The sequence below is a fragment of the Mesocricetus auratus genome, unplaced genomic scaffold, assembly GCF_017639785.1.
Source record: "Mesocricetus auratus isolate SY011 unplaced genomic scaffold, BCM_Maur_2.0 Super-Scaffold_100014, whole genome shotgun sequence".
Lineage (NCBI taxonomy): Eukaryota > Metazoa > Chordata > Mammalia > Rodentia > Cricetidae > Mesocricetus > Mesocricetus auratus.
In genome coordinates, this window is record NW_024429197.1 from 16,644,387 (window position 1) to 16,669,413 (window position 25,027).

The 25,027-nt window shown below is 44.5% G+C and overlaps 1 protein-coding gene across 6 annotated transcripts in view; it reads left to right on the forward strand.

Moving 5' to 3' along the window:
• Positions 1-5,572: 5,572 nt before the first annotated feature.
• Positions 5,573-25,027, forward strand: part of LOC101838170 (protein argonaute-1) — a 32,445-nt gene continuing 12,990 nt past the window's right edge. Inside the window, exons 1-11 of one of the 6 annotated variants that reach the window (XM_040756632.1) lie at positions 5,573-5,765; positions 10,284-10,467; positions 13,244-13,364; positions 13,765-13,946; positions 14,373-14,509; positions 14,679-14,813; positions 14,947-15,034; positions 15,586-15,733; positions 21,055-21,174; positions 21,526-21,657; positions 21,782-21,915. In XM_040756632.1, coding sequence (XP_040612566.1) covers positions 5,741-5,765; positions 10,284-10,467; positions 13,244-13,364; positions 13,765-13,946; positions 14,373-14,509; positions 14,679-14,813; positions 14,947-15,034; positions 15,586-15,733; positions 21,055-21,174; positions 21,526-21,657; positions 21,782-21,915 — 1,406 coding nt within the window. In that variant the 5' untranslated portion in view covers positions 5,573-5,740. Of the gene's footprint in view, positions 5,766-10,283; positions 10,468-13,190; positions 13,365-13,764; positions 13,947-14,290; positions 14,510-14,678; positions 14,814-14,946; positions 15,035-15,585; positions 15,734-21,054; positions 21,175-21,525; positions 21,658-21,781; positions 21,916-25,027 lie in introns of those variants that run through there. The other 5 variants (XM_040756629.1, XM_005084382.4, XM_040756630.1 and 2 more) reach the window with 5 other exon arrangements.

A 25,027-nucleotide genomic window follows, 5' to 3' on the forward strand; every position in this document is an offset into this window, starting at 1 on the left:
GGGAGGCTGAGGCAGGAAGATTACAAGTTTGGGGCCCACCTGGCTACCTAGGGGACCCTGTTTTAAAATTAAATCAAAACACAGTACCAGAATGGCTCCTGTTAATTTTGTAACCTTAGTGAGTGAGTGAGATTGTCCTGTGATGTTTCTTTCTTGTGCAGTCCTCATTGGTATTGGTAAGATGGTTTTACAGATTTAGGGATTACTGTTTTTTGACACAGGGTATACCAAAATACATGTACAGAGATCTCTCCAATATTTGGCAGAACTCACCTGAAGCATTGTGTGTGTGTGTGTGGGGGGGTGTGTCTTGCCTACTGACCCTACTTCTTTGGTCATCATATAAATACCTTAGTTAATGGTTTGAAACTTCTGTTGTTTGTTTTTCTACTCTATTTCCATTTTCTCTATTGTATTTTTTTCAATGGCATTTCTTGATATTTGCCAACTGTACAAATTAAAGTTTTTGGTTAAACTATGGCTTTCCTAGGGCCACATATCTGTGTGAGGTAGATCTGAGGTTTTTACCTATATTTGCTTTTAGAAACACCTATATTTATGTTTCAGTATGTACTAGGTGGACTTTTAAATCGAGGAGTAGAAAAAATGTTGACTGAATGTTAGCAAATTGCTTTCTAGAATATTATACTGATATCAATGGCAACATTTTTTAAATTAGTGAATGTATAATTATTCCATACTGAATTTGAATTTCTTTTTCTCTTCTTCTCCTTCTCCTCCTTTTTCTTTTTCTTCTTCCTCTTCTTCTTCTTCTTCTCCTTCTTTTGGTTTTTTTTGAGACAAGAGTTTCGCTGCATGTATTTCTTGCTGTTCTAGAAGTTGCTCTGTAGATCAGACTGGCTTCAAACTCACAGAGATCCACCTGCCTCTGCCTCCCAAGTGCTACCATCTTTGGGATTCATTTGATATAATAGAGCTATACATATTCATCTATTGTAAGGCAGATGTCAGATAGTTTTTCTGATTGTTCCTATAGCTTACTCTTAGAGACTATTTTTTTTGTCTTTTGCCACAACCCATTCTTTGGTATGGTAACTTTGTGCTGGTATCTGACATAACAAACCAGTGGTTTTGATATACTGATCACAGACCTGTGCTGTGAGTCTCTTTATTTTATTTATTTATTTATTGGTTTTTCAAGGCAGGGTTTCTCTGTATTGTTTTGGAGGTTGTCCTGGGACTCGCTCTGTAGACCAGGCTGGCCTCAAACTCACAGAGATCCGCCTGCCTCTGCCTCCCGAGTGCTGGGATTAAAGGAGTGCATCACCAATGCCTGGTCTCTTAGATTGGTGCATTTCAAAGTCAGGGATGCTGAGCCCTGGGGCCATCAGAGTCATCTCAACTTTTGCTGAGAAGTCAGAAATGTGAAGAATGACCCGCAAGTTCAGAGTTATTCTCCATAAATTGAGATGTTCCTGAATTTAACCATTCTGTTCAGAGGCAGCTTGTCCAATGCTCTTAGATTCTCCTATCCAGCCAGGCTGAGTTCAGGGTCTGGGGTCAGGTACTCTACAGAAGCCATGTGTTTTTTTTTTTTGTTCTGAGTCTTTTTATCTCTAGCCTGGGTGTCAGAACCAGGGACAGCTCCTGATGCCTATGCAGCCCCTCCCCTGGCTTGGGCTAGGGAGAGAGTGCCAAGATTTGGATGTGGGGTTCTCTAGCCTCTTTTCGTTTCTGTCTTTTTGTTAGAATACAAATAATCCTCATAGTTGCAATCCTGTGTGCCAGTTCTGACCTTTGCACCCTCTGCTAACATGGCTTCGTCACCTTTCTCTTATCTCTCCTTTTCAGGGTTAATTTCTAGAAATTTACAGCTCTAGGAAATTTACCCTGATTATCCTAGGCTAGATTGAACTCAGCTCCTTATAGTTCTTATGACACACTCACATGTTTTTGTCATAATACTAAAAGCTTCATTGAAATTACCAGCTGTTTTTTTTTTTTTTTTTTTTTTTTTTTGTTTTTTGGTTTTTCGAGACAGGGTTTCTCTGTATTGTTTTGGAGGCTGTCCAGGAACTCTCTGTAGACCAGGCTGGCCTCAAACTCACAGAGATCCACCTGCCTCTGCGGCTCGAGTGCTGGGATTAAAGGCGTGTGCCACCAAGGCCCTGCAAAATGAAGATACGGTTTTGTTTTGTTTTTTTATTGTAGAAGTAGCTCAAATCCTTGTATCTTTGTGTTGTTGGTGAGGGCTGATGATTAGCCTTGACTGGAATATCAAGCCCAGTAGTCCTTATCACTTTGTTTTGTGTTTGCATGGAGGAATTTGGTACCCTTTCCTCAGAGTTGTGTTGCTGTTGTTTTTAGCATGAGACACACTTTTTAATATAAATCACAAACATCTCCCTGTTTATTTCTAGATCAAACTGGATGTTTCATGGTCATTGTTCCTAATGAGTTATTACTAGTCAATGAATTTCCTCCCTCTCTCTCTCCTTGGGGTTTCACTATGTTTCCCAGGCTAGTAGCAAATTCTCCTGTCCTCAGCCTCATGAATGCTGGAAGTATGGGCACATACCACTGTGCCTGTTCTACAATTTAATGCTCAGGAGACGAAAGCACAGATAGGAATAGAGAGGTTTTGTTTTTGTTTTCCCCATTCTTATTGTTGCAGTTCTAAAAAGTTTCAGAGGGCCAAATGGAGGCAGAGGCATGCAGATAGATGTCTGTGACTTAGAGGCCAGCCTGGTCTACAGAGTGAGTTCCAGGGCAGGCTCCAAAGCTACAGAGAAACCCTGTCTCGAAAAACCAAAAAAAAAATTTCTGAGCAGAAAGGTGATTAGACTGATTGGATTACATAGATGGTAGAGCCCCTTCTGTATGTTATCAATGGACTACATAGATGGTGGAGCCCCTTCTGTATGTTAGCAATGGATTGAATTGGAGAGAGTGAGCCAATATATTTCTAGGAATGTATTTTGAGTTACTGAATGGCCAGCAAGATGGCTTAGTGTGGCAACATGCATACACAAAAAACCAAAAATGTAATTTAGTAATTAGAAAAAGAGAGGCCCTGACATTAGTTTATCACCCTGAAAAAAAATGCTGTCTGAATTTCCTTATACCACTTTTCTTAGCTGGGCCAAAGCTTGACTCCACTCTGAGGTCAGTCGGAGTGGTGACCAGTCCTTTTCCTTAAAATTCAGCACAAGGTTGGGTCTTAACAAAAGGAAACTCAGGCTCTTAGGGAATGCTTCCCAGGCAAAGGTCTTGTTAGTCTCTGAAAATTGTTTTTTTTTTTTTTAATGCTCTATTTGGTTCAGCTAAACCCAGATTCACTGATTATAGGCACATATTTGCAAGACACTGAATGATGCAGAAATGCATCTGATATGATCCATCTTCAAGGAGCTTACTGTGTGGGAGGCAGATAAATGACAGTGATAGCAGCTGTTACTATGCTTGCAGCCTTTCAAGCACTGCTCTAAGGCCTTTTTTATTAATTCTTTTCATCTGCACAACAATCCAATGATGTAAGTACTATATTACCACCATTTACCCAAGACAAAAGTGAGATGCAGAGAAGCTAGTGAATGACAGGGCAAGAATTGAAACCAAGACAGCTTTGGAGCTTTCTTCTTAACTACTGGAGAGTGGTAGTCCTTAGTGTGGTCCTCAGAGCAGCTACAGTAGCCTTATCTCGAAAGTTATTGCACACACACACACACACACACACACACACACACACAAACTGTTTTTTGAGGTGGGGTCTCACTATGCAGTTCTGGCTGTCCCAGAACTCATTAAGTAGACCAGTATGTCCTCTCAGTCACAGAGATCCACCTGCCTCTGCCTCCCCAGTGCTGGGATTAAAGGAGTATACCACCCCACCTCGTTGAAACATACATTCTTTTATTCAACATAAGACCTAGGACTCACACTCTGAAGGCAGGGCACAGCAGTGTTTTAACAAGCCCTCCAGGTAATTGTGAGGGTTGCTGTCTGAGAAACTGCTGAAGAGAAGCTAGGCATGCTAAAAATGAGTGTCATAAGTTTACATAACTGGTAAGGTCTGAGCATGGCCTATCTCCCTAAGTCCTAGGCCTTTGCATAGAAAGCATCTGGTGTAAAGCAGACTTTGAAAATATTTAGGACCTGGGTTTGATGGCACACAGTTTTCATCCCAGCACTTGAGAGGCAGAGGAAACAAGATACTGTGATTTGGAGGCCAGCCTGGTTTATATAACATGCCTCAGGCCAGCAAAGGGTACATAGTGAGACTCTGTCTTAAAAAGTGTGTGTGTGTGTGTGTGTGTGTGTTTGAACTGGGTCTTGCTATAATTGTCCTGTCAGTGCAGCAGACCAAATGGGAAGGATATGCCCAATGATATGTGAGATTATCAAGAAAGTAAGTGTGGTGTTTCTGGTATGAAGAGTATCCACACAAGAACTATGGGAATGACAGAATGATTTTTGAGAGTGCTTCAGGAGCAAAGCATGTCAAGACACAGTAAAAATAGGGCAAATGGGCAAGGGAGACAGGAACTGACGACACCTTTGGCAAGAAGATGCAGTCATTGAGGCAGGACATGTACATGTGTTTTGTGGGGGAAAGGACAGGGTTAGGTTTGGACATAAATTTGAACAGTTAGATCCAGCTGGAACTGTCCAGCAGACAGTAGGAAATATGAAGCCGCTACGTGGTAAGATATAGATACTTGGGCTTTCAGAGTGGGTGAAGCCGTAAAGAGGAGAAGGGAGAGTAGAATATAAAACTCGGGTTGGAACTGCAGTGACCAAAACAACAGGAGTCATTAAAGAAAGCGGAACACACGGCAGGCATTAGGAGGCTAAGCAAACTTTAAAAAAAAAAGTGACACATGCTTAATGTCAGATGCTGAAGAAAAATAATGGGCCTTTGGGTTTTGACACAAAACGTCATTTAAATGATTTGGTAAGAGCAAAATTCTGCAGATGAGAAAGTGGAGGCAGGTGCTTCCCGGGTTCTGCAGATAGAGAGCTCTGTTTCTACACTTGAGTTGAAACTGTGACATCTTCCAAAGTAGGCTGGGTCTGTAACACATCTGTGGTCTCAGCGCCCGGCATGAGGCCTGGAAGAGAGGGTGGCGTCAGTGAGATCAGCAACTAGGGACGCAGAAATACTGACTTCGCAGAGGCAGCCAAGACTTAAAGGATGAGGGTGATTGGGAGAGGTGGGAGGCAGGGCCCCGGGGTGAAGGGATGTTGGAGGGGGAGAGGGCCGGGGAATGAGGTGGGAGCCAGGCTCTGTGTCGAGGGCAGGGAGTGCGGGTAAGTTCCCTGGGACCTGTTTAGGGAAAAGACAGGGCCCCAGGCTGCAGCCGGGGAAGGGGTGTCGCCCAGCCCCGCCCCACTTACGCCACTGCGCGGTTCCGCCACCGGAGCCCTCCCGTCAGGCTGCACGGCCACGGGTGGCCGCCAGGGGCCGCTGCATGGGCCTCGCACCCCCGCCCCTCTCCATTGGCCTTTGTTGCCGTCGAGCGCTCCGCTTGACTCGTTCCCGTCCGCCCCCTGGGCCCATCGGTCGCGCCTGCGCACTGGCAGTGCTCGCAGGGGGAGCTGCTGCAGGCTCCGCGGCGGCGGCAACGGAGGCTGCGGGGGCGACGGCGAGAGCGGCCGGGCTTCGGAGGAAAGCCGAGCCCGGCCCGGGAGCCCGAGCAGTGCAAGTGCGAGGCACCTAGGCCCCTCACGCTGGACTCCTCAGTCTCCCGGCCGCCTGTTCTCCGCACGGGTATATGGGATGGAAGCGGGACCCTCGGGAGCAGGTAAGGGCCCTCGGGAGCCGGGAGCGGCGTGTGTTCCAAAGCCCTGGGGGCTCCTGCGGGAAGAGCATGGTTCCAGAGTAAGGAGAGGGGCTCTCAGGAGATGGGGGGCCCATTTTGAAGGGGGCTGTGTGCAGTTCCGGCGGAGAGCCATGTGAAGATCTGAGACCCGGGCTGTTTGTCCTAGGACAGTGTGCAGTCCTGAGGGTGGGAAGTAATCTGAGAGAAGGGCCTGAATGCACCGGAGTCCTTACGTGAGGTTAGGGAGGCCTATGGAGAGGCCCGGCAGGTGGCAGGGGGGCGGGCTCCAGGTGTCCAGGAGAGGAGGGGGGCGACACAGATGGGCCTGGAACTACCGCCTGCCAGGGGCGGGGGCTCGGCCGTGCTGGGCTGGGCTAAGCTAATGTCTCTAGGGAGAAGGCGCCAGAGCTGGGCTCTGTGCTCCGCCTTAACTGGGCCTGAAGTGGGGGTGAGGGTCAGGGGCCGGTGGGTGGGGATCTAGCCCCGGGATTTCCCCTTTAGGCTGGGGACTTGAGTGGTGGCCCGGGAGCATGCGCGGAGGTACCAGCCTAAAAGGCTGCTCTATGTGGTGGGGGCGTGGCTGTTTGAATACCCCTACCCCTCCTCTGCCCTGTTTGGCTTGGGAAAAGGAGCGCACTGATGTGTGCATTCTGTCTTAGATTCTGTTGGCAGAATACAAATGGAAATTGCTTCATCTCTGTCTTGGGGTCTCTGACACTTGGTCCTTAAGCCCCACAGTAGCAGTTTGCCAAAGAATGGGTAGAGGTAAACTGCCAGAGTGCCTTTTTCTGCCACACGAGGAAAGACTGGGACCAAAGCCATGCTTTGGGAGCTGGTTTTCTCTTTTGATAGGCCTTAGAAAAGTGTTGGTCATTGAGAGGCCAGGCCCACATGCTTTGCAAGTTTCTAGACCACTACTGAGGAGAGATGGGTGCTTTTAATCCAAGGATAGCGTCCTTTTCCTTCCACTGACTCATTATGTTACAGTGTAATCTCTATATATTTGTGAGTCCTGTTTCCCAGTGGGTCTTTTCCCAGTCAGGGGCATGTCATTAGACCCAAGGTGGCCAAGCTACTCTGTCTGATAGAAACCAGTTGTTGGAGGTGTGGGCATGATTATTGATCCCAATTGTAGCCCTAACTTACATGTTCCTGTTCATAGGCAGGAGAAAAGTAGATCAGAATAGAGGAGAAACCGAGGCAGGGCTGCCCAGAGAAGGCTGGAGTCCTCAGGATGGGCTGTAGAAAGGACGATCTGGACCCAGAATCCTGTGAGGTAGCTCTCACCACCTCCTTCCGATTGGTGTAGGAATGACAATCCATTTCTCTTTAGATTACTTTTAAAGATTGTGGGAAACATCTTAGTTTTCAGGCCAATAATGGTATTGATCTTAAAACTCTCCCAAGTCTCTGATTCAATGATCAGTGATGTGTTCTTCCAAACACAAAGAGCCTTGTAAGGTAGAGTGTAAATTCTAGTTTTCTAGGTTGAAGACTGCTACCAACAACCTGCGGACTTAGAGTAGGGTGGTGAGGCCACCCACATCTAGACACCCTGAGGGCTTGTTGTCCTAGATTACTAATGATTTTATCTTGATGGGTGTCTAGTGGGGTCTGGAGGGAAGAAATGGATTTGTTTGTTACAAGAAAGAAGCTTCTGGGTGAAGAGCGGGAGTATGGGAGTCAGCTGTGTCACTGGGAAAATGTTAGTGGCATAGGGTTTTCCTCATCAAAAGATGTAATCGAAATTCAGGCTGGGAACTCTGGAGACCCTATAATTGCTTCCTTCTGGGACTGGGCAGTAACACGACTTATTCTCTTGCAAGATGTTGAAGAATTGTTCTGAGAAGGCTCAAAACCAAGGCAGTGTTGCTCATGTGCAGACAGATGTGCAGGTGTGTTCAGGCATGTGGGCTGGCCCGGAAGTGCATTGAGGTACCATCCCACTTATCTGTGGCGGTGGCAGCTGCCTGGTGCATGGAGGCCCTGACACAAGAGTGCATGTTTATTAATTGACTCAGATCACATTCAAGTGTGAACATATGGTTAAACTCATGTGCATATTCTGTAATTTGTCAATGTGTGTGGGTGTTTAATGTTTGTGAACAAATATTTCTGGAGAGACTGGCCTCTTAGTCTTTCCTTACTCACCATCTGACTTACCAAGGGTACATGACCTTTGAGTGGGCAGTCAGGTTCTTTAGGGAGATGTGTGAGCCTTGGAGTCGTTGGAGAGGAATCCTGAGCCTGGGCCTTGAGCTCTGTTACTTTTCCTTCTCAGTGATGGTTGGGGATGGGGGAGGGGGAGTGTCATTTTCAGGGCCCCTCCCTTCTTGCTTTTGTCTGCAGGGAAGGGCCCCGCCCCTTTCCCCCTAGGCTGGAGCTTTGTCCTCTGTGCTGGGGCCCTCATCTGCATCACAAAGTGGCCGTCTGTCCCTGTCTGGGTCTGAGGGGAAGTGTCTTCCTTTCTCAGACTAAAAGCTGGGGGCAGGGCTAGGTTGGGGAATGGAGACTTACAGCTGTGGATGGAGCTTTCCAGGGCTAGAATGGCAAAGAGGTAGCTCTTTCCGCCTGTCTGCTTCTCTAGTTTGGGGATGGCATGGAGATGTGTCCCCCATTTTCCCTGACTCTGGGGAAGAGAGTGCCCTAAGTTCCATTTCTGGGGAAGAGAAAGCTCTGAGGGGAGTGTCTGTCCCACCTTTATCATTTTTGCTCAGCCCCTAGTTCTCAGGGGGGAAGGGTATCTTTTTCTCCCAGGATTTGCCCCCCAGTCTTGGAGGCAAAGATGAATGGAGTCCTAGAATTTGGAAGGAAAAGATATCCCCCAAAGGGGCCAGATGCTTCTCCTGAGTAGGGTTTGTGATTGTCTGGGACAGTGCAAGCATGCTTGTGTGGTTGTGTACTCTGTGGTGTGCCTATGGGTGTGCTTGTTCATTTATTGATATGAGTATGCGGAAGACCTGTGTTTATGCCTGGCATTAGCTTGAGTTTTGACCAAGTCAGGTATGGTTCCTTCTTTTGAAACACTTTTGAGTGTGCATAGAACAGTAGACTTTGAAGGGCTAGGTTGTATGTGTTAGGAATGTTTGTCTGCCAGTCGGCTTGTCTGCAATACCTGTTCAGCTCTTTCTGGGCTAGGTGTGAGTAGTTCAGTTTCCTTGTAGCTGGGTTCTGAAGGCCCTTTGCCTTTGGGTTGGACTTGTGTTTCCCTCTGCAGAAAGGGGCTGGGGCTGCCTTGACAGGTGGTTGGCTGGAGACAAGCACCTCAGCTTTGGGAAGTGTGTGCCTCCTACACTTGGCTCTGGCCTCTTCCTGACACCCTTGATGAAGATGCACTCTATGCCCTCCTACCCCCTTTCCACCCTAGTGTTTGTTTTCTATCTATGAAAGCAGAGCTCTGCTTAAGGGAGGAGGTTCAGGGCTAGTTTATCCCTCTCTCCTTCCACCTGGGCTGGTCCTCTGTTGGCAAGAACAATAGTAACTGGGGACAAAGGCATCACTTAGTCACACACACACCACACACACACACACACACACACACACACACACACACACACACACACAGTGAGTGAGTGTTCTGCTGTCTGGATCCTCTGTGGGAAAATTTGTGAAGCATGGGAAGTGTCTTATACTCTCCTGACTCAGTGTCTTCTTCCTCCTTCCCAGAGCCTCTAGCTCTTACTTCATGTGAGCTTTGTTTTTTTTTTTTTTTTGCTCTTCCTTCATCCTTCATCTAGATAATTCCTTCCCTTCCCCCAGCTATCTAGCCCTACCTGCAGCCCTCACTCCTTATTCTGAGCAGTTCAAGCCATTTTCTCTTGTGACCTCCAGATCTGACCTTTTCTTCCACCCCTGCCAGCCTCTCTTCATTTTCTTAGTCTCCAGATGCTATTTCTCCCTCTAGCCTTGTCTTCTTTTATCTCCCTCCAGCTCCAAGCACTCCATCTTAGCCCTGTCCACAGGGAAGACCTTGGGGTCTTTCTCCTGTCCACAATAACAGAAGATGTCATTACAAAGTCCTGATGCCAGCCAGGCGGCGGTAGTGCACACTTTTAATCCCAGCTCTTAGATGGTGAAGAGTAAAGTGAGCTTATTATAGCAGATCATGGAACATTCTAATCTGCCAGGTACCTGGTAGAGATAGGTGTCTCCCTCTAGTATGAAAGAAGGAAGGACTCTGTACACTGGGACCCAGACCTAGCCCCTTCCCTTCATGTGATAACTCATTACACATTTACTTGATGGAGTTTAAGATGCACATTTTCCTAACTGAAGAAAGGTTTAAAACAAAAATAAAAATGGAGCAAACCATCGGAAAAACTAATGAGCCTGGGAATGTCTGAGTTAGTGGAAGGAAGTCCCCTGCTGGGTTAAGAAACTGGAAAGAGACCCACCCATGCTCCCTGGTCATTCTAGGTCTGAGAGGCCTTGTGCTTTCTCTCATCACAGATATTAGAAGTTTGCCAGAGTCTGTCCTCACTGGCCTCTTTGTCTTAATAGCTGCAGGTGCCTACCTGCCTCCCCTGCAGCAGGTGTTCCAGGCACCTCGCCGGCCCGGCATTGGCACTGTGGGCAAACCAATCAAGCTTCTGGCCAATTACTTTGAGGTGGACATTCCTAAGATTGACGTTTATCATTACGAGGTGGACATCAAGCCGGATAAGTGTCCTCGCAGAGTCAACCGGTAAGTGATGCACATGGATGACACCAAGTTCAATGTATTAAACAGGGAAAGAGGGAACGTGTTGGTTACAGAACACTGTAAGAGTAAAGTGTCATACCTAGCACATTCCAGCATTTGTTAAAATGGATGAGTAGAGACCTTTTTTTTTTTTCCAGATGGGATTTCTCCTGTAGACCAGGCTGGCCTCAAACTGACAGAGATCTACCTGCCTCTGCCCCCTGAGTGCCTGAGTGCTGGGATTAAAGGCGTGCGCCACCAATGCCCTGCTGAGTAGAGAACTTTTAAGAATGAGACTTGGGTAAAGGAGCTAGGAGATAAGGAGAGGTTAAAAGACAAGGTCAGAGATGGTAGGAATAAGAGTAGGCTATTCTTGCTAAGGCAGGAAGATGCTGTGGGATGCATATTTAGAGGGATTAGAAGTCTTAGAAGAAGATGGTGGTACACGCCTTTAATCCCAGCACTTGGGAGGCAGAGGCAGGCGGATCTCTGTGAGTTTGAGGCCAGCCTGATCTACAAGAGCTAGTTGCAGGATATGCTCCAAAGCAATACAGAGAAACCCTGTCTCGAAAAACCAAAAAAAAAAAAAAAAAAAAAAAAAATCTTAGAAGAAGCAGATTAAATTGTTTTATTACTTGAAAACCATATTCACAGGCTGGAGAACTGGCTCAGAGGTTAAGAGCACTGGCTGTTCTTCCAGAGGTTCTGAGTTCAATTCCCACATGGTGGCTCACAACCATCTGTAATGAGATCTAGTGCCCTCTTCTGGTGTACAAGCATACATGCAGGCAGAACACTATAATAAATAAATAAATCTTTAAAAAAAAATCAAAGGTCATTTAAAAAAAAAGAAAGAAAACCATATTCACAGTTTAAAACCTTAAGAATTAAGCCGGGTAGTGGTGGCACAGGCCTTTAATTCCAGGACTGGTGAGGCAGAGGCAGGCAGATTTCTGTGAGTTCAAGGCCAGCCTGCTCTACAGAGCAAGTGCCAGGACAGACTCCAAAGCTACAGAGAAACCCTGTCTCAAAAAACAAAACAAAATAAACAACAAAAAACTCTTAAGAATTGGCAGTGAAAAATTATTGTCCCCATAATAGTTTTTTAAACAATCTTGAGTGTATTTTCAGATACTTTTCTGTGTATGTATAAACTTATGTATATGTAATATTAATGTACAATCCTATATACTTTGCTCTGTATTGTCCATTTTCCTGTTTAGCCACATATTTTGGAAAGTAGTATGTATTAATTTGTGTAGATCTGCCTCATTCTTTCGTGTAACACTATAGATGTTCCATGGACTGGCCATATAACTTACTTGATCTATTAAGGCATATATAGATTGAGTCTAAACTTTTGCTATAAAATTGAAACTATTAAATATTACCTATTTTTCTTTTTCTTTTTCTTTTTCTTTTTCTTTTTTTTTTTTTTTTTTTGGTTTTTTCGAGACAGGGTTTCTCTGTGGCTTTGGAGGCTATCCTGGAACTTGCTTGGTAGTCCAGGCTGGTCTCCAACTCACAGAGATCCACCTGCCTCTGCCTCCCGAGTGCTGGGATTAACCTATTTTTCACTGAGTATGAGTGTATTTGTAAGATTAAATCCTAGGGGTGGATTGCTGGTACAAGACTGTTTAAATTGAGATATTGTTGATTGTTAGAGGCAGTGGCACCTAGGATTTCAGAGTATAGGTTTTCAGGCTACACTATAGACCTGCAAATTAGAATAAAACCAATTTTTATTCTCCTCAACCTGCAAGAATTCAGAGGTTCTATTGCACATACTTACATCAACCTAGTATATCTAATTCTTTTTCTTTTTTGTTTTTGGATAAGTCGATGGTTGTATCTTGATCTAATTTTGAATTGTATTTCTCTAATGAATGAAATTAAACATTCTAAATAATCCATGAAACTTGTATATAATAATCTGTGGAAGGGGTGTTTCAGATGCTAGCAGACAGATGGGTGCTTATGTAATAAATAAGCATCTTTGTGATTATGTCTGAGAACTCTAAAAGTGGCCTTAGCTGCTAGTCAGTGTTCTTTTCATTGCTGTTAGAGCTGTTTTTTTGATAAATGGCAGTTAGAAGTTGGTGGGAAAGGTTTCATACAGTCAGTGAGGGATGTAAGTAATCAAGATGGATTTCTCAGTAGCATTTGGCCTCGTTGGGACTGAAACCACGTGCTTTACCATTGTTTCTAGTGTACATTTTGAGTATGCTTTATGTTATAGCAGTACATAAGAATTTGAGTTCAGAAAGTGGAATGGTCAGATAGTTGGGTGGAACTAAATGGGAGAAATAAGATTGTGGAAGGGATGATAATGGAGAGAAAACAGTGGTAGAACTGCAGAGAGCTGGAGAGATGAATTCATTCTAGTTTATTCTACTTCTAGTCTAGTTCAGATCTTCCCCTTTTTGATTTTGCTTGACAGACTGGGAATCAAAAGTTGTGGAAGGTTCAGGATAGACCTGAGAACAAGCCCTTCTCCCTTCGAAGGTCTGTGAGGGTCTTGGTGATCTGAGGACCAGCAGCATCACCTAGGATGTCAGAATGTGGCTTCTCAAGCTACCCTGTAGACCTGCCAATCAGAAGCTGATTTTAATGAAACTTTCTGGCAATTCATAGGAATGTTGAAGCTTGAGAAGTACTGCTGTAGAGTAGACATTGGGAGTGAGCATAGGAGATGGGACTTTGACTGAACCTTGAACTGTTTCCAGAAGCCTGAAACGAAATTACTCAAGCTTCCACCTGCCACGTCTGTCTTCCACAGGGAAGTGGTGGAATACATGGTCCAGCATTTCAAGCCTCAGATCTTTGGGGATCGCAAGCCTGTATATGATGGAAAGAAGAACATTTACACTGTCACTGCACTGCCCATTGGCAACGAGAGGGTAAGGCTAGGGCTGAGGCCAGGGTTCCCAGTGGGACAGAACTCATGGAAACCCACCTAGAGTGCAATAGTCCAGGGATCCTTATTTTGCCTTTGTGATGAGAAGTATATGGTGGCTCAGGGTTGGCACTCAGTATACTCTGTGCCTGTTCCCAAACAGGCCAAATTAGACTTAAAGATAGACCCAAAGGGTTTCCTTCCGGGTTGAGAGGACCAGAAGTACTGAGGCATCAGCCTTGCAAAGCAGTGTGGGTTTTTTACTTTGCAGTTTTTATTGTGAGCCCTGGTGACTTTAAGGAAGAGTTGTGGCAGGTCTGTGTAGTGAGGGGCAGTGAGTGGGAGCAGGAGGATTAGTCTGTGGGAATGTGACAGTAAATCCTTTCCTTCTTTCTGTCCTGAAGGTTGACTTTGAGGTGACAATCCCCGGGGAAGGGAAAGACAGAATTTTTAAGGTCTCCATCAAGTGGCTAGCCATCGTGAGCTGGCGTATGCTACATGAAGCCCTGGTCAGTGGCCAGATCCCTGTGCCCTTGGAGTCTGTGCAAGCCCTGGATGTGGCCATGAGGCACCTGGCATCCATGAGGTACTGAGTATAGTTATTACCTAGGCTACAGGTGTTGGCAAAACTGCTGTTGCGGGGGGGAGGGAGGGAGTAAGTATTAAGATCCCACAGTATATCATTGGGAAAAAGAAACTGAAGCCCTACCATGTGCCAGGCAAATATATATATATATATATATATGTATATATATATATATATATACACATTTAGATGGTTAGGTCCCTGACCCTGTCCTTAGATACCATTTTGGCCTCACTCCATCTATCCCTGCAAAGCAGAGAAATGGTAGAAACTTGTACAAGGTCAGTCTTACTATTGGCCCAAGAACAGAGCTGGCATTAAAGCCCCGGTGTCCTGCCTTCCAGGCCAGGGCTCCTCCGTGCCCAGGATGCCTCACAGAGTGGGGGCCTGTGCCCGAGGGACCAGTTCTCTGCCTGTCCCTGCCAGGTACACCCCTGTGGGCCGCTCCTTCTTCTCACCGCCTGAGGGCTACTACCACCCGCTGGGGGGTGGGCGCGAGGTCTGGTTCGGCTTTCACCAGTCTGTGCGCCCTGCCATGTGGAAGATGATGCTCAACATTGATGGTGAGTTGGGAAAGCTATGGAGCCAGGGGCACCCTAAATCCAGTGACCACACTCCCAGCCTCCTCCCTCCCAGCTCTGCAGCCACTTGCCTAGTCTAATTCCTGAAGCCCTGGCACACCCTGTCCCTATCCTGGTACCCTGTAAAGCTATCTCTCCCCTGTCCCCACAGTCTCAGCTACTGCCTTCTACAAAGCACAGCCAGTGATTGAGTTTATGTGTGAGGTCCTGGACATCAGGAACATAGATGAACAGCCCAAGCCCCTCACAGATTCCCAGCGTGTTCGCTTTACCAAGGAGATAAAAGGTGAGGACCTACCCAAATGGGGAAGGGAAAGCTCTGCTTCCTCGGACCCTAAGAGGAAATCTCCCTGGGAGAGGCCAAGCAAGGGAGCATAAGCAACCTGTTTCAACCTTGACAAGTAGTGTGTGTATCTCAGGCCTGAAGGTGGAGGTGACCCACTGTGGACAGATGAAGAGGAAATACCGCGTGTGTAATGTTACCCGACGCCCTGCTAGTCATCAGACGTAAGTTGGCAGCATTGCTAAGCACAGACAACTGGTAGCAGAGGGCTAGTCTCTGTAACCCACTCCCTTCTCATGTGGTCCTTCAGAATAAGACTTGGCATTGGCCTGTGCTTGGATATAAGAGATGTGAATTTGGCATCCTCTCCCTGACCTTCCCAGATTGTTTGATTATCCCCATGAGTTTTACCTTCTTGATCTCTTGGTTTCCTCCTTGGACCTTTACTATAATACATGTGTGGATCACCGATTACTACTGGGTCTGTAAATATAGAACATTTCGATGTATTCTTCCTCCCGAAGGAAAGGTACAAAGTCAGGGCCCCTGGGTTAGCTGTAGCAAAATCATCAGATTCCATCCCTTTCTTGATGTTAGGCTGTATGGGGCTCTTATCTTTAGTGTCTGTTCTATTCAGGCATTAGAAACACAGATGAGTCAGGTATGGTTGACTGCTGCAGAACTTATCCATCAAATCTCTGGCTTTTCCAGTGAAGCCTTCTTTGGTTGGGGCTGGGTGCTGAGTTATGATACTTCCTCCCCTTCCTCCAAACAGGTTTCCCTTGCAGCTAGAGAGTGGACAGACTGTGGAGTGTACCGTGGCACAGTATTTCAAGCAGAAATATAACCTTCAGCTCAAGTATCCCCACCTGCCCTGCCTACAAGTTGGGCAAGAACAGAAGCATACCTATTTGCCCCTCGAGGTAAGGCTGCCACAGGACTCCTCTGACACCGATCGATGGGTCTGTTGAGCCAGTCATAGTCTGCCCTCCTCGCTTTGAAGTTTGGAAAGATGATGTTCTAGGAAGATTTAAGATTGTCTTCATGTGAAATATAGGCTTCCCACTTGCTAAGTTCTTTTCTTATGCCTGGTTTTGCTCTCATGTTCTTCCAGGGCTACCAGGCAGAAGGGCAAGCTTCCTCCATTCATTTATTTATTTGAGACAAGTCTCCAACCCTGGCTGGCCTTGTACCCAAATTTACACAGGATGACCTTGAACTTCTGATCCTCCCAGGGGCTAGGATTCTAAACAAAACTTCCACACTCAGTTTGTGGGGGTATTGGGAACTGAACCCAAGGTTTTATGCATGCTAGACAAGCACTGTGCCAATTGGATTATGTCCCTAGCTTTTATTATTTCGTAATTGGTCAAGACAGAGATTTCAGATACTCATACATATGCTATCTTTTAGTTTCTCTTCCTTGCTGTCGGTAGTTAGGGATAATGAGTGACCTAGAAATACACTTATATCTCATTCTGAAGAAAATGGAGACAAATGTTTCCTGTAATGTAAATCCCATTTCCCCAGTGGTTAATGAACTCTCTTCTGGAAAAATTTTAGATCTCCAGACTTTTCCTAATTTTGTACTTCACAGAAATACAGCTGTCAAACAAGAGGCCAGTAATACTGTTAGTCACAGAATACCAGTGAATCTCTAGGCAAAGCCTTGTGAAGAATTTCTTACTGCCTTACTCTCTAGTCCAATGTGTGATCATGAGACATCATCAGTGCCAACAGAATGGACATCACCTGAGCTTGTTTAAAATGCATCTCTGCTATACCTTTAGTAAGTTCTAAAAGGAAAGTCATATATACGTTAGAGTTGGAGATGCACTCTAATAGACGCCCCATTTTTCCAGCAGTGGGGGTTGGGTGCCTTCTGTGAATTTAAAGCTTAAGCATCTTTTGAACTTCTAGGGTTCCAGAGCCTATTCCAAGAAAGTGAGACTAAAGGGAGAAGAGAGCAAAGCAAGACTCTGGCTTGTTTAATAGCAGCTGATACACAGAAAATGGGATGAAGGCAATGTAAACTAAGGTCTTTAGGGAGGTTCCAGCTAAATTGATATGTGTTATAAGCTGAAAATTTGAATAATGTTATTTATGTGAAACAGTAGTTTTCAAGGTGAATTATTTATATAATTATATGCCTTGATTTGTATTGTTGCGTAGCTAACATGTATTTATCAAGTTCCTAATATATGTTATGTATAGTTTTAGTACTAGAAATACAGAAATTAAGTAAACAGAAAGGGTCCTTCCTCTCTTGGAACTTGTATTCTTCTAGAAAGACAAACAACAAATTGATAAACACGTATGTAGTTTCAAACGGTAGTGAGTGCTCTAAAAGTAATAAAACAAGTCAAAGGATAGAAGTAAGGATGAGGGGTCAAGGGACTATTTTCGTTATTGTTGTTAAGGGTGGCGCCTTTTTTTTTTTTTTAAAGATTTATTTATTTACTTATTATGTATACAACATTTTGCCTCCATGCCAGAAGAGGGTAACCAGATCTCATTATAGATGGTTGTGAGCCACCATGTGGTTGCTGGGAATCGAACTCAGGACCTCTGTAAGAGGAGCTAGTGCTGTTAACCTCTGAGCCATCTCTCCAGCCCCCTGTTTTTTGTTTTTTGAGACAGGGTTTCTCTGTGGCTATGGAGGCTGTCCTGGAACTAGCTCTTGTAGACCAGGCCGGGCTCGAACTCACAGAGATCCGCCTGCCTCTGCCTCTGGAGTGCTGGAATTAAAGGTGTGCGCCACCAAGCCCAGCTAGGATAGCGTCTTTTAGGAGACATTTGATCTAAGTCCCAAATTGTGGCTACCATCCTTGTAATAATAGTAGGGACAAGCTTTCCTGGCAGGAGGAACAGCTACTAAAGCCCTAAAGTAAGACAGTCTGGATCTTTCTGAGGACAGAGGCTGTGGTATATGGGGGAGAAAGTAAGTAGTAGGAGATAATGGTGGAAAAGCTGGAGGGTTAGATTATATTGAATGTTGTGGAGGATTTAAGAACATTTTAGTAGCTTTATAAAGATATAATTGACATAAAAATAATGTGATAATGTATAATTCAGTGGTACTTAGTGTATTCAGAGAATTATGTAGACATCATGACTTTAATTTTAGGATGTTTTACCACCCCCAGAAGAAAGCCCATACTTTCCCTAAAGGTCCCTAGTAACCATTAAGCTATCTCTGTGGATTTGCCTGTTTTGGACAAAGTGTATATAAATAGAATCATACAATCTATGTCCTTTTTTGAATGGCTTTTCTTTTTCTCTTTCCTTTTTTTTTTTTTAACCCCTGAGACAGGGTTTCTCTGTAGTTTTTGAAGCCTGTCCTAGAACTTGCTCTGTAGATCAGGCTGGTCTTGAGTTTACAGAGATCCCCCTGCCTCTGCCTCCCAAGTGCTGGGATTAAAGGTGCGTACCACCAAGACTGACTGTGGTTTCTTTAGCCTAGCATAATTTTTCCAAGATTCATCTTCATTGCTATAAAGGTGTTGTTCCATTATGTAGATACATCATTTTGTTTTTTCATCATTGACAGGCATTTGTGTTATGCTTTTTGACTGCTTGGAAAAAATACTCGTGAGCATTCATTTACTTGTTCCTCTGAATTCAATTCCATTTCTCTTGAATACATACATAAGAGTGAACTTGTCTTAACTGTTTCACATCCTAAGTCCTGTCAGCAGTGAATAAGGGTTCCCGTTTCTAGTCAGGAGGGGTTTTATTTTAATTATACTGGGAATCTGTGGAAGGTTTAAATAAGAAAATGTGGATAATTTGAAGCTCCACAGCTAAGAAGTAAAAATAATCAGTGCCACCAACCTAGGTCTTTGTGTTCCTTAAGTTATTCAGGCCACTGAGACCCAGCAAAATCATTTGTTCACATTCATTCCTGCATTAATCTTTTCTTTTTCAAATTGTAGTCAGCTGTGTATAACATAAAAAAGTTACCATTTTAACCATTGAGTGTAGAGTTCTGTGGCATTAAGTACATTCACAGTGTTGTTTGACTCTCATCACTGTCTGTCTCCAGAACTGTACCCATTAAGGACCAACACAACTGCATCCACCCCAACCTTGGCAGCCTCTGTTCTACTTTCTCTTTCTAGGAATTGACTACTTTAGGTTCTTTATCCAGGTATAGGTATATGTTTCTCCTTTTTGGCTGGCTTATTTCACTTAGCACGATGTCCTAGGGCTACCCCTGTTGTGGCGTGTTAGGATTCTCTTCCTTTTTAAGGTGTAATACACTTCTGTGTGTGTAGACCTTATTTGGGTTATATTTTCTAATGCCGATGGCCACTTGAGTAGCAACTATGTAAATGACGATGCCACGAACAAAGGCGTACAAAACACCTATCAACTCTGCTTTCTCTTCTTTTGAGTACATACCAGAAGTGGAGTTGGTGGTTCATATGGTAGTTATAGATTTAATGTTGTGAGGAATCACAATATCGTCTTCCACAGCAACTTCACTGTTTTGTTTTTCTACCAGCAAAGCAGAGTCCAGTTTCGGCTGCAGTCATTGTTTAGTTTTCTGGCAGCGTTAGTTCTGAAGCTGTAACTGCCTGTGGAGGGCAACTCCCTGAAAGCATCTTTAGGAAAGTAAATTTTAACAATTCTGTGTGCTGGGTGCTCGTATGTATTCTTCGAAATGTGGAATTTAAAAGGAGGTACCCTTGGCCTGGCTTTCCTTCCTATTGTTTAGTGTGAACTCTGGGAGCTGGGATTAAAGCCAGTGCATACAGAACATTGGCCACATTTTCTTGACTTCACAGCATCTTGAGATAGTTGAGATGAAAGAAGTAGAGTCTCAGAGCAGTTAAGAGATGAGCCCAAGGCAACCTTATTTAGAAGTACAGAGCTTCACTTCAAACACAAGTCTCCTGAGACCATTTAGTTTTCTACTGTTTGAAGCTTTCCTGTCCCTGTGTCCTGATTAGAAGTCAAAGTCTTTTTTGGGGGGGGTGGGGGAAGGAGCAGGTTGAGACAGGGTTTCTCTGTGGCTATGGAGGCTGTCCTGGAACTAGCTCTTGTAGACCAGGCTAGTCTCAAACTCACAGAGATCCGACTGCCTCTGCCTCCTGTGTGCTGGAATTAAAGGCGTGTGCCACCAACGCCCAGCTTTTTTTTTTTTACTTACTTATTTATTTGATGTGCTATGGGGGGGGGGCATAGAAATAGCTCTGCTTCATCTTGACTTGAGGCCAGAGAATTCAGAACTATCCTTACTCTTTCTTTCAAGGTTAAAGTCATAAGACCTAAAGGTCTAAGGCATGGCTACTGAAGGATGTTTGGTCTAAGGAAACTTCAGATAGTGCCCAACATGGGACATAAACAGATGATTCTCAGCATACAATGTGCACTGGTATTTGCTTGTGTATACTCTGTGTAAGGGTGCTGGATCCCCTGGAACTGGAGCTACAGACAGTGGTGAACTGCCATGTGGGTTCTGGGAATTGAACCCCAGTCCTCTGGAAGAACAGCCAATGCTCTTAACTACTGAGCCATCTCTCCAACTCCTTGGCATTGTTTTTTATCTCCATCTTGTATGTAGGACAGAGGAACCAAGTAGCAGGATGTTCCTTATACTAACAAAGAATACTGCCAGCCAATGGAAATAGGGATTTCTGTGACTGCAGATACAGCTCACTCAGTAGAGTGCTTGCTTAGTATGCATATGGCCCTGGTTTCATTTAGTCTCTAAACATAACACACACACACACACACACACACACACACACACACACACACACACACACACACACACACAAGCAAAAAAGAAATAATGATTCCTGTACTTTCTGTATCTCAGGGACTCAAGAATTTTGAGCTGTCTCTGCTCCTCCTGGTTGGTTACAAATAGGGCAATGTACTTCCTGCCATTATTGAAGAGCTGCCACAGGCATCTGATTTGCTTATATTATATTGGGTTTTTAATATTCAAAAGAACTGTGCACTTAGTCCTTGGGTAAATAATAATGTATGCTATAATTTACAGAAGCAGTGTTCCAGAACTGTGCTCAGCTCTTTCGTGTTTTATTTAATCTCTAGACACCCTATGGGCTTGTAATTATTCTCATTTAATACATGAGACCTTATCATAGACATGGTCACAATGTATTTTTGTATAAACGATTCTGTAGTCCTTTCCCCCATTTTTGATAGCTAAAGTACTGCATAAGGATAGGCTGTGCTCAGACTGTAACTACTTCTCCCCTAATTTCCTCAGGTCTGTAACATTGTGGCTGGGCAGCGGTGCATTAAGAAGTTGACTGACAACCAGACCTCAACCATGATAAAGGCTACAGCTAGGTCGGCCCCAGACAGACAGGAGGAGATCAGTCGCCTGGTCAGTGGGACTGCCCAGCAGTGCATGCTTGTAGCCCTTGGTAGCAAAGATGCCTTAATGGTTGGTCCAGCAAGACCTTCCTTCAGGGAAAGCTGTCTGGATTTATTGTCTGGGACTTTGCAGGCTGCTCTTGCTTCTTGAGCCTTTAGCGCTCTTTCTCTTTTTCCCTCCTTTCTAACTCAACTTCCATTTGCACTTCCACTCCCCTCATTTTCTATTTCTCCCACCCCCTTTTCAGGGCTATTTCTTGGCAGCCTCAGCTTCTCTTCAGGGCTCTGTCCTTGGGACCCAGAACATGAGCAGTATTGCCAAGCTGCTGGTCTCCTGAGATCCCCTTCTTTTGCCCTGCAGATGAAGAATGCCAGCTACAACTTAGATCCCTACATCCAGGAATTTGGAATCAAAGTGAAGGATGACATGACGGAGGTGACCGGGCGAGTGCTGCCGGCGCCCATCTTGCAATATGGCGGCCGGGTGAGCAGGGTCAGGGCCAGACAACGTCTCTGGGGCATGGGGGTAGTTGGGGTACATAGTTTAGGGGTTTTGGCTCCCTCCTCACATGGCTCTACTGAGGCTCACCTGGGCGCCCCCCTCTGCCTGTCCCTAGAACCGGGCCATTGCTACACCCAACCAAGGTGTCTGGGACATGCGTGGGAAGCAATTCTACAATGGCATTGAGATCAAAGTCTGGGCCATCGCCTGCTTCGCACCCCAAAAGCAATGTCGAGAAGAGGTGCTCAAGTAAGGATGGAAGAGAGTTGCCTTTGGGGTTGGGTGGGTGGGAAGGATCCCAGAGCTGTTGATCCTATAACCTCTAGGGGTCAAGATTAATCTGTGATCTGCCTTTCCTCTTTTAACTCTGATTTGTTTTTTTTTCTGACTCACATTTCTGCCTATTCTTTTCTGTGCATATGTGGTCAGAAGACTTCAGGAACCATATCTATATCAGACATGAATTTTAGGGTATGACTCTCCTAAGGGAGGCCTGAGTAATTTTATTGTTCTAATTATCATAATTGGTAATAAGTAGTAGTAGTAATAACCATAGTGTTTATGCTAACATTACACTTAAGTGACTAATTTATGTTCTTTCATCTTAACAGTGAGTATGAGTAGGTGGTTTCTTAGTTGCTCTTCTATTGCTATAATAAACACCATGACCACTTTATTATAAAATAGAGTTTATTGGGCCTTACTGCACCAGGGAATGAGTCCATTACATTGTTGCAGGGAAATGGCAGCAGGCATGGCGCTGGAGCAATAGCGGGGAGTTTACATCTGATCAAACAAGAGGAAAAGAGGGAGTGAACTGGAATGGCAGTGCTTTTGAAACCTCAAAGCCCACCTTCCAGTGACACACCTCCTCTAACAAGGCCACCCCTCCTAATCCTTCAAACCGTTTTACCAGCCGGGGACCAGGCATTCAAATATATGAGCCTATGGGGGGCTGCTCTCATTCAAACCACCGTATGAGGTAGTATTTCAGGAGACTGAGACTGACAGAGGTTAAATAACTTGTCCAAAGTGTACACATCAGGAAAGGTTCACATCTGAGCTTCAAAACTTGTATTTCTAATTCGAAACATTCTTTTCCTATCAAGGACCAGCAGCTGGTCCTCTCTGCTGTACTCATCAGTACATAGTTAAGTGAGACCCAAGTGCCCTGAAATAGATGCACATGAATTGAGAGGCGGGCCCCTCATCATCCTTTAGAAGCTGGGAGTGGATGGCAGCAAGGAAGGAAAAGATAATGTCAAATAGCTTGATAAAACGGGTTAGAGAAGCCTGAATGAGTAAATAAACAAATAGAAAAGTCACTTGACACTTTCCCTATAGTCTTTAGTTTTTAAAGGTTTATTGAGATAGCTTAAAACACCAAAAAGTACACATATAAAACTATGGCTCAGTCTCTGCTGTCTTTTTACGTAGTGGCTCCGTAGATGGGAAGTGGATCATTGTATTCTGGTAATGAGGAAGTCAGTGGAGCTGACCATTTTGGTTGTGACAAAGGCAATAGAGATTTGTGCCCTCTGTGTCTTTGTAAGAATTAATTCTATCAGCTCCTGCTGGATCCAGGCCCTCCATCCCCTTTGTCCTCCCTTCCCCCTGCCACGCACAGACACAGAGCCCCCATCACCACTAGCATCATAATTGTAATTTCTCATCACTGGAAATTTTTTTTTGTTTCCTTATTTATTTTTAGTCTCCTTTCCTAGATTTGTTAGATTTAGGCTAGGCTGTTGTTGCATTTGGTCTGGCATTGTAGCATACTGGAGGGGCTTCCAGCTCTTTGCCTTTATGCTGTAATAATCTCATTGGTAGCTCTATTTGTTTCCTACTTCTTTGTCCTGCCCTTGTCTGTTTGTTTGTTTTTTGTGTTTTTAAATAATCTGTAGTTTTGGCCTTTCGGATTCAGCAGGAACTGATAACCCTAGGATCTCAGGTTTGGAAGGGTCAGTGCATCAGGCACCCTTTTTCTCAGTGACCCTACATGTAGGGCATAAAAAGTAACTTGTGTATGCGGATCAGTGGTACCTGATTTAATGCATGATTCTGGGCCAAAGATAAAGATTTCTGAGTTTCCAGCCATGAAAACTATGGTATGTAGTGGAGACTTCCTTAGACTATGCATAGAAAGTAGAAATTAGAAATAGAATTTAGAAAAACTGGAAAGTAAACGAGGCAAATGCTCCTAAGAAGGACATAGGACTCAGAGTGTAGAGAATAACATCCTTTTCACAAAGACAGTGGGAGAGACAGAGGCTGCTGTGTGGAGTTGGGGAAATTTGTCAGTGATGGATGAACATATTCAATCCTATTTTTTTATCTGGCTGTATCACTGTGGTTGTGTCATGGTCAGGATACAGGCTTCCACCTGCCTCTGCCTCCCAAGTGCTGGGATTAAAGGCATATGCCACTGCTGTCTGGCTGGTAAAAAACAAAAGTTTTGATTAAGGTTTTAGTAGCTATACTACATGTGTATATGAAGCAGATTAAAGAAGAGATACTGTTAGCAGACCATTAAATCCCTATTGTCTTATAGGAGGCAATGATTAGCTTGTATTGAGCTTTTCGTTTATTTGCTTATTCATTCATTCAATTTTTGAGTGGGGTGTTAAGACAGTATTCTTGGGATAGTGTGTCTCAGGTTGGCCTCAAACTCATGGCAGTTCTCCTGACTCAGTTGCAAATGTCAGGATTATGAGTGTATGTTTGCCTTGAGACCTACAGATTTATATGTTTTTTAATGTTATTTATTAGTTTTTATTTATTTAAAATATTTTAAAAATAATGTAGTTAACAGACCTGATACCTCATGCCTGTAATTCCAATATTCAAAACGTACAGTCAGGAAATTGCCTTATGTTTGAGGCCATCTGGGGCTACATACAGTGAATTCCAGGCTAGTCAGGCCTACATAGTGAAACCATATCTCAAAAAACCCGAAACAATTGTCTTAAGGTCTCTGTTGCTGTGATTAAACACCAGGGTACTTGATGAGGAAAGAGCTTATTTTGCTTACAGTTCCACATCACAGTTCGGTCACTGAGGGAACTTGACAGGAACTTAAGTAGAAGCCATGGAGAAATGCTGCTCACTGGCTTGCTCAAACTGTTTTCTTATGCACCAGACACCACCTGCCCAGGGCTAGCACCACCTGCCTGGGCTGGACCCTTCCACATCAATCACTAATGGAGAAAAGGCCTGAAAGGCTTTTCTGCAGGTGAATCTTATGGAGGCATTTTCTCAATTGAGGGTCCCTCTTCAAAGATGGCTCTAGCTTTTTGTTATGAAAAGTTAGCCAGCACAATAATAATAGTAATAATAATGTAGAAATAAAATAGTCAACATA